Source organism: Perca fluviatilis, chromosome 1 (assembly GCF_010015445.1).
Source record: "Perca fluviatilis chromosome 1, GENO_Pfluv_1.0, whole genome shotgun sequence".
In the NCBI taxonomy this organism is placed as follows: Eukaryota; Metazoa; Chordata; class Actinopteri; order Perciformes; family Percidae; genus Perca; species Perca fluviatilis.
In genome coordinates, this window is record NC_053112.1 from 46971309 (window position 1) to 46988211 (window position 16903).

The 16903-nt window shown below is 41.2% G+C and overlaps 1 protein-coding gene across 5 annotated transcripts in view; it reads left to right on the forward strand.

Annotated features, from left to right (window-relative positions):
- Positions 1-16903, forward strand: part of LOC120564084 (VPS10 domain-containing receptor SorCS1) — a 279471-nt gene that overhangs the window by 125292 nt on the left and 137276 nt on the right. For all 5 annotated transcript variants that reach the window (XR_005640059.1, XR_005640058.1, XM_039808768.1 and 2 more), the window contains exon 3: positions 13408-13507. Coding sequence is in view for 3 of the 5 variants with exons in the window: in XM_039808768.1 (XP_039664702.1) it covers positions 13408-13507 (100 nt within the window). In the remaining 2 variants the exon portion in view is untranslated. The remainder of the gene's footprint in view (positions 1-13407; positions 13508-16903) is intronic.

Here is a 16903-nt window from a genome sequence, read left to right on the forward strand (position 1 = left end):
CATTTAGGAAATTATGAACTACTATATGAAGTGAGAAGTAAAAAAAAACACACACACACACATTTATATATATACAAAAATGTGTAACAAACAATACAAAACCATGCACACATAGACTTGTTGGAGTAAGTTGCATATCTGTAGTTTAGTATTTGGGGCAGACTTAGTGAGGTTGAAGGCTGATGCGGAAAGCAACAAGTCCTCCAAACCATACGACCATATATGTTATTTATTAGGATGCTGTAATACGACCCACAGAAGCGTTTCATAAATTAGCGTCCCTAGCTGTGACAGATAATATCTAAACCAGAGAATGTAACGTTTGTGGTTTTAAACATGCCATTAAAGTTGTGAAATGGTCACTGTTTGGTTAGGTTTAGGCACCAAAACTATCCATCCCTCCATCTTCATCAAGGGTCAAGCAGCTCAGGATTCCATTTCAAGACCGGTCAAGACTACAGCTGCAGGGATATCACTAAATTGCTTGTCCATGGACCTTTGTCACAGTAGACATGTTGACTTGTCATAGTAGGAAAAGCACAGCTGAAATTGATAACCTTAACGATGCCGCAGGCTCTATCAATGAGACTCGCGGACAAGCGGCGTTTATTTCCCCAATCGTTTGTTTAAATAACTCAACACATTATAATTACACACATTAAAAGATTAACTGGAACCTGTGGTAAGAGATTGCTGCCGTAACAAGCTCGCTGACCGCGCTCTCACTCACATACACCGGGCATTTAGCTAGCAGGAAGAGGGGAGTTGCAGGCCCTGGAGCTCTGTCAGGGCAGGGGCATTTGGTTGTCATTAGCCCAAGAGACGGTGACTCTGCGCGGGTAGGGAGTGCTGTGGGCTGCCAGCCGTGACGGAGCTCCAAGTACCTCATAGCAGGCCGGGGTGTGTGAAGGAAGGCAGGCCAGGCGGCGAGGCAGCTACACAGGCAGCACCGGCCGCTGAACTCCGACACACAGTCGGACAAAATTTGCAATTAGCCATCCATTTTCGTAAAGCGGCCCATATTTGAGCCTTACATAGTTGATTTCTCGCATAAAAAAGTTTCAGAAGTGAATTTTGTAATGGAATAGCCCGATAAACAATGTATAACTTTGCAGTGTCTGAAATATGAGAGTCTCCCATGTGTTTCTATGTAGTTTGCTCAAACCAATCAGCACGTAGCTCATTCGGAATATTAATGAGCATACCATATTTGGAAGAAAAGCTCTTGTTCCAAATAGAGCCATATTCACAGGGTAGTTAAGGGCCTAATAAAATAGCATTCGGGCAATTTTCAGCCCAACCAATGTTACATACCCCATTAGGAGACCTTAAGGAACAGTGTAAAATACCCTATATAATCATTCTATCACCCCTTTAAACACTTATTTTAAAAGTCATAAATTGAAGAATGTCAGCTAAGATTTGGATATAAGATTTGGAGATTTAATAAGAATACTTAACTGTCACAGTCAACATTGTTAGCCAACATTGTACAGTGAAAATTTGTTATGGGTTTGGTGTGTTTTGTCTTATTTTGGTAATCTGTTTTTTCTGTTTTGTATTTTTGCTCTGTTTACTGTTTTATTTTGACAGTCTTGTTTTCTGTCTTGTCTTGTCTTTGTTTTACTTCCTGTGTTTTCCTGCCCTTGTGATTGCCCTAATGTGTTTCACCTGTTTCCCAGCCTTGTGCCACCTGTCTTGTGTTTCCTCGTTAGCCTGTGTATTTAGTCTTGGTGTTCACCTTGTCCTGTGTCAGATCATTGTGTGTCTTGTCGCCTGTTTGTGGTCCTTGTGTTAGTCTTAGTGTTCCTGTTTTTTTCGTCTCCTGTCTCTGAGTTTTGTGTTAGTTCTCCCTGTGGTCTCTGTGCTCTGAGGCCTGTACTACGAAGCAGGATTTGGCGTTAACGAGCTAACTTAAGGCTCAACCCAGGATTTTCTGTACTATGAAGGTGGATCAGTTGTTATCGGGTTCAATCGCCGTGGTAACTTATGCTGAACACCTAACCTGGTCGAGAGCAGGTTAAGTTGGAGATCAGAGATCAACCGGTGTAAAAGCACCGCCTACTGACCAATCAATACTCAGTGTTAAAGCACCGCCTACTGACCAATCAATACTCAGTGTAAAAGCACCGCCTACTGACCAATCAATACTCAGTGTAAAAGCACCGCCTACTGACCAATCAATAGATTGATAACGGCGTCACCGTTCTTAAAGATCAGGCGTAGCTCGGTGGAGAGAGAGAGAGAGAGAGAGAGAGAGAGAGAGAGAGAGAGAGAGAGAGAGAGAGAGAGAGAGAGATGCGCTCATAAAAGTTAAAACATTTAGAGATCGACAACCCTGTTAACATTCCCTGATTGGTATTTGTATGAAATATATATATTATAAATGGGAGGGAATTATATATCGGCTTCTTGAGCCGTGTGTCGCCAATGCGCACATCTGTTTGAATTATGTTTTTAAATTTTTTATTTGCTCTCACGATCGCTTCCCACTGCCAGGGTTGCAACTGAAATTATAGGCTAAAGCAACGACAGTTTATGGAAAGCACAAGTGTAATTATGGTCAGATATTGGTCCTGACTGATGAGGAAGTGATAATAATAAGCGTTGTGATTTAAACATCTACAGCGGCTATTTATTTTATTTTTTTTGCCAGCTTTCCTTCCTGTTTTAGGAAGCAGCGACTGTATCGCGTTATGCCTGTAAAACCGTGTCTGTGTTCTTCATATTTATGTTGAATTATAGTTTGCTCTTCTTGTTTAAAATATGCTGCTCTGGTAGATGTTTGCGATTGGTCGTGGTGCGCAGACACCGCCTCTTTTATGTGAACGCGCGCGCCGCTGGATTGGGAAACCCTGAGTTGACTGAACTAGTTGATAACAGCGTCGTAGTACAGGTTATGATGGACCGCAGTTGTTAGGTTTGGTGAAGCCGGATAACTGAAAGAAATCCAGGACATGTTGATCTTGCTTCGTAGTACAGGCCTCTGGTTTTGTTATCCAGCTCTGTTTTCCCTTTTTGCATTTTTTGACTACCTCAGTTTTACTCCTTGTGTTGTTTCTTGCATTTTCCTTATTTTGGATTCCTGCTGGTTTGTACCCTGGACTTTTGTGTTTGGAATAAATCTTCACATCAACTTTGTCCCGCCTGCCTTCCTGCTCTCTGCCTTTGGGTCCTCAACTTCCCTGAACCATAACAAAATTAACTCTTGTGTGTATCTGCACATCCCTACCAGCAAACCAGTTTGCCATTTTCCGAGCACATTGTGTACGTAAGCTTCAGATGGAACCATGGTGACATGCCTTTCATTCTGTCTGTTCTCAGGTCAATGTCCCTTCAGCTGCTGCTTTTGAAATAAACCTCATTCAATTAATGTGAACTGTATTGATGTCTTATTCAATCTATTATATTTTGATATATATAAGACATTGTACATTATATTATTTCATATTTAACATGTATACAATATATAAAATGATAATTATATGTAATATATTATTTAATATCAATCAATATATCTGAGACATATATTTTCCCATATAAATCTGATTATATTATCTTGTACATTAAAGTATATTATCTCATATAATTTTACATATATATTTACATATATACAATGCCTCTTCCAATATATAATCTCATATAATGTGGGACCTATTTCAATATACATAACAATATATTAAATAATATAAATCAATATATTTAAGACATATATGTTCCCATATAAATCTGATTATATTATCTTGTACATTTTAGCATATTATCTCATATAATTTTACATATATATTTACATATATACAATTCCTCTTCCAATATATAATCTCATATAATGTGGGACATATTTCAATATACAATTCAATTCAATTCAATTCAATTTTATTTATAGTATCAAATCATAACATAAGTTATCTCGAGACACTTTACAGATAGAGTAGGTCTAGACCACACTCTATATTTTACAAAGACCCAACAATTCCAACAATTCCAGTAATTCCCTCAAGAGCAAGCAGTGCGACAGTGGCGAGGAAAAACTCCCTCTTGGGAAGAAACCTCGGACAGACCCAGGCTCTTGGTAGGCGGTGTCTGACGAGCCGGTTGGGGGTGTGATGAACAGTGGCGATAGTAGTCACATTAATAATGGAACAGTGACTGGATGTGGGGAAGCTGCAGGGTTCAGCAGGACGCAGCATGACATTGCAGGGCATCGCTGAGCTCAGCAGGGAGTGCAGCAGGACCACGGCGACAGCTGCAACCAGGGATCTTGGTGCAAACGTTCTCCAAGGAAATACGCTGGGGAAAAAAGCGCAAGGACTCCGGGGAGTAAACTCCCCAGAAGCTAGGATTAGTAACAAGCATTTCTGGGACCGGCTGCACACAAATAGTAATAGTAATAGTAACAGTAATAGAAACAGTAATAGAAAGGGAGAGGAGAGAGCAGCTCAGTGTGTCAAAGGAAGGAAGTCCCCCGGCAGTCTAGGACTATAACAGGTAACTATAACAGGTAACTAAGAGAGACAGGTCATAAGGAGAGGTAGCTTTTTTCGGGGCTTAGAACTCTCCCCCTGCCGGATCTGGCTTGGCTGGCCTGCCTCCCTCTACTTTGTTATGTATTATTAATCTAACAATTATGAAGAGAAGCAGTTGGGCCAGTTAGGTGAACACTGCAACTCCTCACTCCCTAACTATAAGCTTTATCAAATAGGAGAGTTTTAAGTTCATTCTTGAATGAGGTGACAGTTTCTGCCCCCGAACCCAGATCGGGAGCTGGTTCCATAGGAGAGGAGCCTGATAACTGAAGGCTCTGGCTCCCATTCTACTTTTAGAGACTCTAGGTACCACCAGTAACTCTGCATGGGGGGGGTTGAAGCTCATTGCTAAATTTAACTTCAATCTGGATTCACAGGAAGCCAATGCAGAGAAGCCAATACAGGAGAAATATGATCTCTTTTCTTAGTTCTTGTGAGAACACCGCTGCAGCATTCTGGATCAGCTGGAGAGTCTTAAGAGACTTATTTGAGCAACCTGACAGTAGGGAATTACAATAGTCCAGCCTGGAAGTAACAAATGCATGGACTAGTTTTTCAGCGTCGTTTTGAGACAGGATATTCCTAATTTTGGCAATGTTACGAAGATGAAAAAAGGCTGTTCTTGAGGTTTGTTTTAGATTGGCATTAAAGGATATATCCTGATCAAAGATAACTCCTACATTTCTAACAGTGGTGCTGGAGGCCAGGGCAACACCATCCAGAGTAGCTATATCTCTAGATAATGAAGTTCGGAGGTGTTTAGGGCCCAGCACAATAACTTCAGTTTTGTTAGGGTTTAACATCAGAAAATTATAGGTTATCCAGGATTTTATATCCTTAATGCACTCTTGAAATTTTGCTAGCTGACTGGTTTCGTCTGGTTTGATTGACAAGTATAATTGGGTGTCATCCGCATAACAGTGAAAGTTAATTGAGTGTTTTCTAATAATATTGCCTAGAGGAAGCATATATAAGGAGAATAGAATTGGTCCAAGCACTGAGCCTTGAGGAACCCCATGGCTAACTTTAGCGTACTTGGAGGATTTATCATTAACATTCACAAATTGAGATCGATCAGAGAAATAGGACCTAAACCAACTCAGAGCAATTCCTTTAATGCCAACCAAGTGTTCCAATCTCTGTAACAGGATTGAATGGTCAATTGTGTCAAATGCAGCACTAAGATCTAGTAAAACAAGAATGGAGACAAGACCTTTGTCTGCAGCAGTTAAAAGGTCGTTAGTAATTTTCACCAGTATATACATAACAATATATTACATAATATAACAATATGTATTTATTCAGTATAAGAAAACGGCAATAATTGCAGTATTTTCCCATATATTGCAATGTATTGCAATATTTAACTTACATATATAATATATTATATAATACATCATATAATATATTACTTTGTAATTTTCACAATATATGAAGACACATGAAATATATTGTCACATCATATATTGAGAAATATATTTTTGTTGCGTAAGGGCTACCACAGTACAAGAGAAATCTTAAATGTACTCAATCTAAACAATTATACAAAATAAAACAACCACATCAAATACATTTCTACTTCCATACTGTTATCTCAATTTACTTGCATTATGTTACCTAATACAATCAAACATCGTTAGTCTGAACAATTCATCAAAGTACAGTTAATCAAAGTACTCAAACACCCCTTTGCTACTTGAAACATGGTATCTCCCGGAACATTTAAAAATGGGGCTTGATACGGTGGGGCCTCTTTTAGCCCGAACACTCTGGAGGGGAGACACAACAGAGGTGAGTTACTTGAACACTAACATTACTATTGAACAAGCAGCAACTGTTAACCTGCATTCAATTAATTGGGCAAAGATTACACCACACTGCACATGTTTAGGTAACCAAACTAGCACACTGAGTACACGCGTTTCTCTTGACGGGGCCGGCCTCCAATCAACACCAGCTGCAACCTCCACAAAACAGATTCATATTTTCCAATAAACATTCAAAACTGTTGTGCCTCATTTCATTTACCCGTAACATAATGAGCTACAGCGTACTAATGTGGCAAAATATTAGTGATGAAGAGGACCTTCATTACACCCTCGTAAAAAAATGTTTTTCTGGTATTTTTCTAAACCAGTTAGTCTATGCTAATGTAATGAGTGATTGTTCACTGTACCTGTCACCCACAGCTGCTTTTAATCTCTCTGAAAGACTAGTGCTCATTGAAGCGGCTATCTGAAGGCAGCACGACAGAGCTATGTCCTGTATCTGTAGACTCTAATTTGTAAACATAAATTTACACACAGTGATCCATATCATCATTGGGCAATCAGCCTCATGCTGTCGGTCAGTTTGAACTGTATTCAACAGGTGCATGCATTGTCTTATCAACCTCTTTGGCAAAACTAATGTGTATTTTATCTGTAAATCTACATCAAATTTGTAAATCAATATACTAAGTATTTTTATTTATTTGATATGATGCAGCAGATAAACATTCTCATGTTTAAGATGACAAAAACTTAATTGTCTGTCACAAGTAGTGAGTAGGTATGTGCATGGGGATACCCAGTCTGGGAAGTCATGTAAACTCTTGTTGTGGGCCTTAAGGCACTCATGCACTGCAATTGCATTTCACCAAGTTAAAAACATGTTATAACAATCCTACAATGTAAAAGGCAACTTTTTACACTAATTTTCTTTTAAACAAACCTAAGAGGAATATACTGAGGTAAATATTATACACAGTCAGAAAGTGCTTGAATTTCTTTTGAAAGAGTTAATTTGGTTTAATATAATAATATAATAATAATATAATTTAATAATTGGTACACATGATTTAGCCAAAACGGTGGCTTTATTGTTTCCATATAAGTTGCAAAAGTTAATAGAAGGGTATTAGTTTTGAATCTTAAACATATACTGCACCAGTATTTTCCCCACTTCACTTTTTCTCTCTCCACATTTTCATGTTCCACTTGTTGCCTTATTGTTAAATACTAGTTCCTTTGACATTTCTCCAGTGTGGTTAAAGCTTTCAGACTGTGGACCCTATATGCACTGTTGTATTTACACTGATGTTTTTAGGTGGAAAAAAAGGGATGGGTGAACAACTTTTTTGGACAGATTCCAAACCAGAAATATTAACATTTTACATAATGTGCCATTTTACATGTTCCACACAGTTGACACAGGTGATAATCTGACTGGGAACACACCTGTTCTCCTCATTATGCTGTTATACTGCCCACTTCCCCGTTTGGGGATACGCTCCGAGATGCTTTAGATCCTGAAAGCCTGTTCATGCTAACTTCTACCAACGTCTGCCAACAACAGTGCCTGCTGCCAATCCAATTGCAACAGGCAATCGGCCCCATTTGGCATCAAATTAGTGCCATGTGTGGCGCCTGGATAGCTCATCTGGTAGAGTGTGTGCCCCATGTGCAAAGGCTTAGTCCTTGTCGCAGCGGCCACAAGTTCGACTCCGACCTGCGGCCCTTTGCTGCATGTCATTCCCCCTCTCTCCCCTTTCACATCTTCAGCTGTCCTATATAATAAAGGCTTAAAATGCCCAAAAAATAATTTTACTTTTTTTTTTAAATGAGTGCCATCTTTCATTGCCAAAACCTCTGGGTATTTTTGTTTTCACACACTCAGGTCAAATGACATCGTGGCCTCTTGAGCTAAGTGCATTTAAAAACATTTTAAAACTATTCTTTCCTACGGAAGCCCTAAGAGGCAAGGTAAAAAAAAAAAAGGAAAATATAAAATAGATTTGTGTCCGACTTGATCCCGACTCGCTCTGACGACACGGACACGTGGGCAACGATAACCTCACGAGACCAAGGCGACCGCAGGTTTGAGACGCAGGCAGCGCAGATGCTTTCCAACAGACTGCAAGACCCAGGCGGACCCAGGGCATGCTGGGAAACGCCGGCATCTCAGCTGATCTAACAGCTGAGAGGCAATCGACTCAACATGACATTTTATATAAACTTTTAACTATTTGTCTGATTTAAAGGCTTATTCTGTACAGAACACATGTTGTGTGGCTGATAGTTACATTTAGAAGTCAGAGAGACTAAATCTGTTCAGATTACAGATCATCTACAGTCTGTTGTTGATTAAAATCAGCAACAGATCACATGTAGAGCATTTTAGCAGCTACTCTGTCTTCATAAAAACTGGAGACAGTGTGCAAGCTGATATATGGGTCTGGTAACATTTTATTAAATCAGACCTAACAGTGTTTTGGTGACTTCCTGTTCAGACTGAAGGCTGCTGGAAACGGCTGGAAACTGTCCCACTTGACAACGGCTTTTTGTCACCGCCCCCAGCTGCTGCCGCCTGCTCTCGTCCACCTTACGTGTGGGGCGCAGTTCATCTCCGAGACTATTGATTGTGTTTTTCCACTAACGTTTCCGATACAACACCATCAAACTCTGATTAGCCTACCATACGCATTTCAAATACCAGTCGGGAGCACGACACACGACAACACACACACACACACACACACACACACACACACACACACACACACACACACACACACACACACACACACAGTGCAGTCCCCTCACATGTCCCCATTAGCAGGCTCCGTTTCAGTACTATGGACAGCGCTGCACCTATACACAACAAAACAGCGCTGGCCATGATTCTGAAACAACAGCCAACGATAGTCACTTGTCAGCCAAAAATGTTGTTTTGGCTATTTTTCTATAGATACATAGCTTAAACAGAAGGGGGCTGTCGACACCACACAGCTGTGGACACGCACATTTTGAAATACACATGCTCAGATTAACCCCTCTGATCCGACACAACAGACCAAGTCTATTTACACGTAAATGTACAAATGAAACAATAGCACACAACAAACATCAAGTCCACAACCAGGACACATCCTGCTGCAAGTCTAAGCCCACATCATAGCAGTCAGCACTCAGGAGATCCATATCTTCTACACACAGAGACAGGTGTGAGAGTGCAGAGCAGTCACTGGGAGTGGATGATGGGGAACAATAGGGTTTGGCTCATTTAAAGTAGACTACAAGTTTTGAGAAAAAAAACACAATTCAGGCTTTAATTCATATATATATATATATATATATCGGACTCCAAAAAATACCTGGGCCGCAGCCCCCTGCTTCCGTGGTCTATGCTTGTTGAAAGTCAATACAGAATTTTGTATGAATCCGCGCTTGTGTTTCTGTGTTTTGCTTCGCTTGTAACTCCCTCAGGAGCGTTTTTTGCAGTTTGAATGTCCCACGATATTAGCTGCAGTGGGATTACTGCGCGCAGCCTCTCTAATCATAAGTCTTTAAAGAAAACTGTCATACATCAATGCAATACATTATTTATAAAGCTTAGCCTACAGGGACTGGTAGAGGGTCAGTGAAACGTCCATGCCGGAGAAAATAATTCATTCGGGTGAATGATTTTAAGCTATGAAAGGGATTCGGATGGCATCAGAGCCGATCCATGTAAAACTAGTGTAGATTAGAATAATCTAACTATGAAGTCAGGACCCTTTCTCTCTCTCTGTGTGTGCGTGTGTGCGCGCGTCATCTTTTAAATATCTCGGCAACCATTCATCTGATCTACTTCACACTTGGCGGGCGTATATCAATAAATATGAATGAAACTAAGCGGCTGCACAATAAAGGTTTAAAAAAAAAAAAAAAACGATGGCATAACCCTAGCTCCACTTCTTCCATGTCTACCCTTCACAATAAAAGCCCGGCTTAAATTCACTCGGGGGATTTCACTAATAGGAAAAAAAATTGCAGACACTAGATATCAAACAAAAGCCAGACGCTACAACGTATTAACTTGCTGTGAGCTGTAAATATGTACGTTTTGTGAGTAAAATCTAAATCGCCAACGTAACCAGTAACATTTCTCTGCCAATGTTTTCCTCTGAAGTAGAAGTACACAGTAAGTCAGTAGTATCCAGTGGGGTTGTATATTAGGTGCAGTGGGGGTCCCTCTGTAAGTCATTTTGGGGTGCAGTGTTTCTGGAGAAAGCTACAAGCAGCAATACCCCCGGACCCAGCAATCGGCCCGTTCCAAACAGGCACATTTTGATCGGGTTCTGCACTAGTTGACGCAGGGGGTTCTGTGGTTATTTGACCACAGTCTGATGCTGGTTGCCCAAAATGTAACCAGCTGATCTGCCGTGTTTAATGGCTTAACCGTGCGCAACATCCCTCCGGCTAGAGACTGCAGTAATAGCACTAAGGCACAGCAGAGAAGTGTTGATATTTACATGTTGTTTATGTATTCATTTATTATTTAACAGGGACAGTGCACAGCTTCTTAGCAGTACCGGAGTTAGCTATAAGCTCCTTTACATCTCTAGTCTCTGGGCAGGAAACACAGATGTTGAGAAAATGAACACAGTACACTGTTATAAAATTTAAAAAAAGCACCTGCTAGCGATAGTAGCGATAACTACCAAAACAGACGATATAACTTTATCAGACGTACAATTTTGTTCACACCTTGCTTTTCAGGGCTACCATACTTTCCAGCCACTAGTCTTACATTGTAAAATACTGAAAAATAAGAGCAGCAACTGAGGAAGTTTTATGTCATGTATTAACCCCAAATTAAAGTAACTAGTGCAGGGGCCGTTTGGAGCGGGTACCCCAAATTTATCTAACTTCAATCAGTTTCAATCAGGCTCCGCTTGGCTGCGGCTCATCTAGAGATTTGGCGTGTCTCCTTTTTGGTGTCTAGTCATCATACATCCAGTCATCATACATCCAGAGGAACCTGGGCGAGTGAAGCAGGGAGCGGTGTTTGGTGTTTTAAGCCCCCAACGTCGTCTTCCAGGCAGCGTGCCTTGAACGCGACGGTCGCAGTGCTACCTTGAAAGCGACGTTGGGGGCTTAAAACCCCATGGAGCGCAGGGAGCCCTGGCTCAGCCGGAAGCCGCTCCAGCGCGCAGAGCAGCCGGAGAAATGTGCACCACCGCCGGCAACAGAACAACGTGCTGGAGAGCCCAAGTAGGGTAAATAGTAGTCTAGCTTTGTCAGACCTTCCTCCACAACGCTGCAAAGGAGGGTCTGGCTAGTCCACACAGCATTCCGGGATGGGAGATTATTGGCATTTCTTTGAACCAATCACATAGGTTCACACAAAGACAAAGACATCGTCTTGGGCGGTGCTAAGCGCCAGACCGTGCCACGGTGCCTCTGCTAAATAAGCCGCTTTCCAACAAAGTAGTTACAGGAATGTAGTTCTAGGAACAGTCGACTTCTAAACAGATCTACTAACTACTCTCCCCCAAAACCGTTTTTTCCATTTGCATTCACACTGGCCAAGTGGCCATAGGGACTATAGGAGGGGTAAGGGAGTAATGCAAGCACGGCAATAGTCTTTATAGCGTTAAAATTAGAAAACAAATACACCAAAAAAAGTATGAACTATATACTAAATCTAATGTATATAGCATATTTGTCATGATTTAAACAAGTCTCCCGAAGAAACGGTTATCTCTCTCTCCTCTGCCTGCTGTGCTGTGTGTGTGTGTGTGTGTGTGTGTGTGTGTGTGTGTGTGTGAGAGAGAGAGAGAGTGACGGCCCGGTCAGTGAGGTTATCAACAAGCGCGGGGAAGCAGCTAACCACAGGTTCCGTTAATCTTATGGACTGTATCTTTTGATATTTAAACAAAGCAGCTAAAAACATCCTCTTTTTTTGACGAAGAGCGGTCTGAGAGACCTCCAGCTTACAGCGGGGTCTCCGAGCATGACTGGCCGAGCGACGAGCTAGCGGCCGGGGCAGGCGCCTGCTGGCTGTCGTGTCACTTCATGGAGCTTCTCAACTCCGAAAACTTTGAAGCAAATTGTCAATTCGGCATCAATTTACGCAAGACTGCCTATATTCGAAATCTAAACAGTTAATTTCTTGCCTAAAATGTTGGCAGACGTGAATTTGGTGATGAATATGATGGCAAAAATTTTTAAAATTGTCCCGTTGTTGGTCTGTCTGTACTGGAAACCCATCCCTTGTTGACCTAGGTCCCGATGCTGAAAAGGGAACAGCGAAAAGACCCGGCCCTGAAGTAGGAGCTGAAAGAGTTACAGGAACTGCGGCCAGAGGAACTTAAAAATCCCCAAATTGGTCCAGTCGGAACACAAGAAAAAAAAAAGTCTAGCTAGCTGTCTGGATTTACCCTGCAGAGATCTGAGGAGCAGTTAACCATAGTCCTCACAAATCCACCGGAGGTTAGAACGCCAACACAGAGACAGAGGAAGGGGACGGACATCCGGCAGAAAAGAGTGAAAGCCAGCAGAATTTCCGGCAGCAACGGAGCAATCCCTGGAGACGAATGTCGTGGATATAGACTAGGTAGATAGCAATTAGTTTTTGGTGGATGATCACTTTTTGGCACGACACCAGTAACCCAGTGCAAAGACACGAAGGCGTGGGCTCTCCGTTGGAAGCAGAGCTGGTTTATTATTTGCCAGTTTATTTAATGTACCTGGCAGGGAGAGAATGGTGCGGTTAATGTTCCGTGTTTTTTTTTAGAGCATGTTCAAATTCTACTAATTGTGTTTCAATGTTAGTATCATTTGTGTGTGATTGGATTGTAAAATGTTGCGTTGTTACTGTGTGCTCTGCTGTGGGTTTCAGGATGTGCTGTTTGTGTGCACTATAATCCAGCAGCTAAGGTCACCATGCAGTGACCGTAATGATGTGGCCCCTGTTCCCCCGCTGGGGGTTCATGTTGCTACGTTGAGCACAAAAGGGACTCCATTACGTCAATGCTCTTTCCCCTCTCCCAAAGAATTCTCGGGAGGGGGGGAGACTCTTAATTGCAACAAGTAATTCATCAAGTGTTCATCATACCTTTCTGATTAAATTTCAGGTCAACTGACTACGGAGCAACGTACCAGAAGCTGAATGACAAAGTAGGAGCAAAGACGATACTCAGTTATTTGTACGTGAGCCCGAACAACAAGAGAAAGGTAATGTTCTTCTTTTATTCCCTTTAAATGTGATAATTCTCTTGATTGTGTGTGTGTGTGTGTGTGTGTGTGTGTGTTTGTGTGTGTGTGTGTGTGTGCATTGCTCTTGTTTCCTCTTCACTGTTGGCCTGGTACAAAGCGTGCAAAGTCAGGCATGACTCATCATTGCCTGATGCCTGGCTCTCCCTCTGTCACTTTCTGCAATGTCAGTATGCATTGAACAGTAGATCATTTATTAACATGTGGGATCTACCTAGAGAGCTGGGAGCAAGGAAAATAAAATGGCTGGCTCGGCATTAGTTTCTCTTTTTCTTTTCGGAACTAAATAAATTAGAAGCCAGAAGAAAAGGGGAAACGGGCAAGGATGGGTTCCTGTTTGCAGCCATTTCTTCAGGCGGTGGCCCTGTAGTTTCCTGGGTTTGGGTCAATTGATGGTTAGATCCATCTGTGTCTGTTCACTCCACAGTTTCACCTTTCTCCCCCTTACACAACTCTAATCAGGAAGGGTCATTTTCTCTGAGTTAATTATTGTCTAATAATGAAGATGAAATGCAGCCCCACCTTAATTCAGAATCCCGGCCGCCCACCTGATCCAGTTAGGTACTCGGTCAGTGATTGGGACATTGGGTCAGGTAAAGGTGTCGAGCAAGCCGATGAGACAGAGATAGTGAGTGGAACCTGAACATAGAGGCTACACAGGGAGGATGGAATATTTATGTTTGGGATTAAGATGCAGTCTCACTAAATATCAGAAATAGCATTGCCTTATTCTGGGAGAAAGAAATTTATGAATTTGCATTTTGCAATATAAGAGGAAATATAATAAAACTCAACTCAAATAACTTGAGTACCAAACCTTTTGTGCCTTATTAACTCAACCATCTATGTAGATTATTTATAGATACAGATTATTATATGTACAGAGAATTAAAGAAAAATGTCTCAGAGCAAGACCCACCTGTGCCAGGCTACGCCTTTGTCCCGTTTCTTAGCATTGTTGCATGTCGGTGGTCTACAGTCCTTTCCCAGATCACTATACTGTATGCAAGACTCTGTACGTTACTTTTGTCTGTATGATACGGCCAGCTCCAGGGACGTCACTAGGATTGAAAGACAGGGGGGGCTTAGCCCCCAGGGTATTTGTAACTTGCGTTTGCAAAATCTTTGCACTCACATCTTTTGTTACTGTATTAGAGCTACACTTATGTCAACCACCAGTTAAGAAACCAATATGTTAACAAGTAAAAAGTGACAGACATATCCTCTTCTTCCATTTCTACTCTGTTCCTTCTGTCTTATCCTTTAAAGTAAAACAAAACAAACGTGGTGCTAATTTCATGACTTCGAAATGCAAATTGGTCACATGATACAACATCCAAAATGTCCAAAAACTGACAAACAGAGGCCAGACAGATAATACGTTGATAAGTTAAACAAATATGACAAATAGCAGTACAAGAAAAAGAAAAAAATAGGCGTCACTGCATACTTTATCATGTAAGATATTAATACAGATCCTATTTAAAGTGGCTACTGTCTAAATACAATAACCTGATGGCGGAAGGAATAAAAGATTTGGAGTAATGATTACTGTATATACTGTATTTACTGTATGTAGGATTGCTTCCATTTTATTTCCACATGTGTATCTGTGGGCATGTGCTCTTTAGCCTAGCCTACATTTAGGCAACATCTACATATTTATTTAATTTATCACAGCCAATGAATGAAAAAAGTTAATTGGTTAGAATATAGCTAGCATATATAATAAATATAATAATTTAGTTTAGGCTATGCATAGTGCCTAGGCCTGCCAACAAATGCTTATTGTTACAAAACCATCCTCAGACCTAGAGACCACTACTGACCTCAATCACACCGGCTCCCTCAGGATCAACTGCTCTGCCAATCTCCTGCTTCTCTTTCTCTCTGCTGAACTATCTTCCAATATCCATCTCATCTGCTCAGTGAATTGAAGGATACACTGGTACAATAGCATTAACAGGGACCCTATGACTTTAGTTTTCAGTGACAACAGTCTATGGGGATTGATAGTTTTAGAATATGCCTACTATAGAGATAGGCTATATTATTGGCAATGAATAAAGAGCTGTGGATAGCTTGCTAAGTTAACCATTTCTTGTATTTCCCTCGTTCACTCTAGCTAGACTTTAGTTTTCCATAGAAAACCAAAATATCCCCTTTCCTTTACCTCAAGAAAACGTAGCTAAAGGTAAGCAGGTCATTAAAAACAACTTACAATTTCACTACGTGTAATCAATCTTCCTTTTACCATTAACGTGTGTGTATCGGAGTTCAGACCAAAGAGTAGCGACGAGACGAGATGAATCCCCCAGTTACTTGCAACGCTCCGGTCTGCAACGCTCTGAAAGCTGCCAGTTCACACCAATGCAACAAGACGGTGCGGTGCATCATCTTGATAGCACAATGACTCTCTGTACTTCTGTCTAACTATATTTTTGTAGCTGGATATATATCATTTGTTGTGTCTAAATATGAATGAGGATACAGTTATTGATATTGTTGTTCTTACTATTATTTAGGGGGGGCTTAGGAACATTTTGGGGTAGCTTCAGCCCCCCTAAAATAGGCCTAAAGACGTCCCTGGCAAGCTCTGAGTATGTGTGTTTAACAAAAAAACTCAAACTATCTCCAGCAGTGAAGGCCCAGCACGCTACTGCATATAAAGGGAGAGCTGTAATTAGCACAACAACAAACAGCTGAGACAATCCACTCACCTGGCACTGCTCTCCTGCTCTATTCCCACACCTCTCTCCTCTGCAGCTGACTGCAGACCACGCCCACTTACAATTGTTTAATACTGTACTGTAACATTTAGTTAATTTGTTAGCCATTATTGCACTCGGCAGAGTAAGCTGTGTGCGACTAGGGTTGCAAAGGGGCGGAAAATTTTCAGTAAATTTCCCGAAACTTTCCATGGAAAGTTTAGCTGGGGAATTTTGGAAACATTCCAATTTGGAAACTTTCATGGGAATTAATGGACATTATGGGAATTTGGATGGGATGTAGTCCATCAGCTCAAATGCAGTACTGTCTTCAATCAGCTTCAATCTGCTGTAGAATGTTGGATTCCAGAAATGATCTGTGCAGTGGGTGTGGCCTCAATTGCCCTGCAGTAGGCTAAGTAGTAGCCCAAACCATTGACCTTTAGCTTAACATATGAAGGTAGCTAGCATGCTGCCTTTGATTTACTATGGTTATGGTTATATGCGTGCCAAGCTAACCATCAGCACTGTCTATTGTTTCCAGCCTATCAAGAACAAGTGGGCTATACAATTAACACACATAGGTTAATAGCAATGAGTTATGTATTACCCCCAAAAAAAAAAACTCCCGTATTTTAATCAATAAATG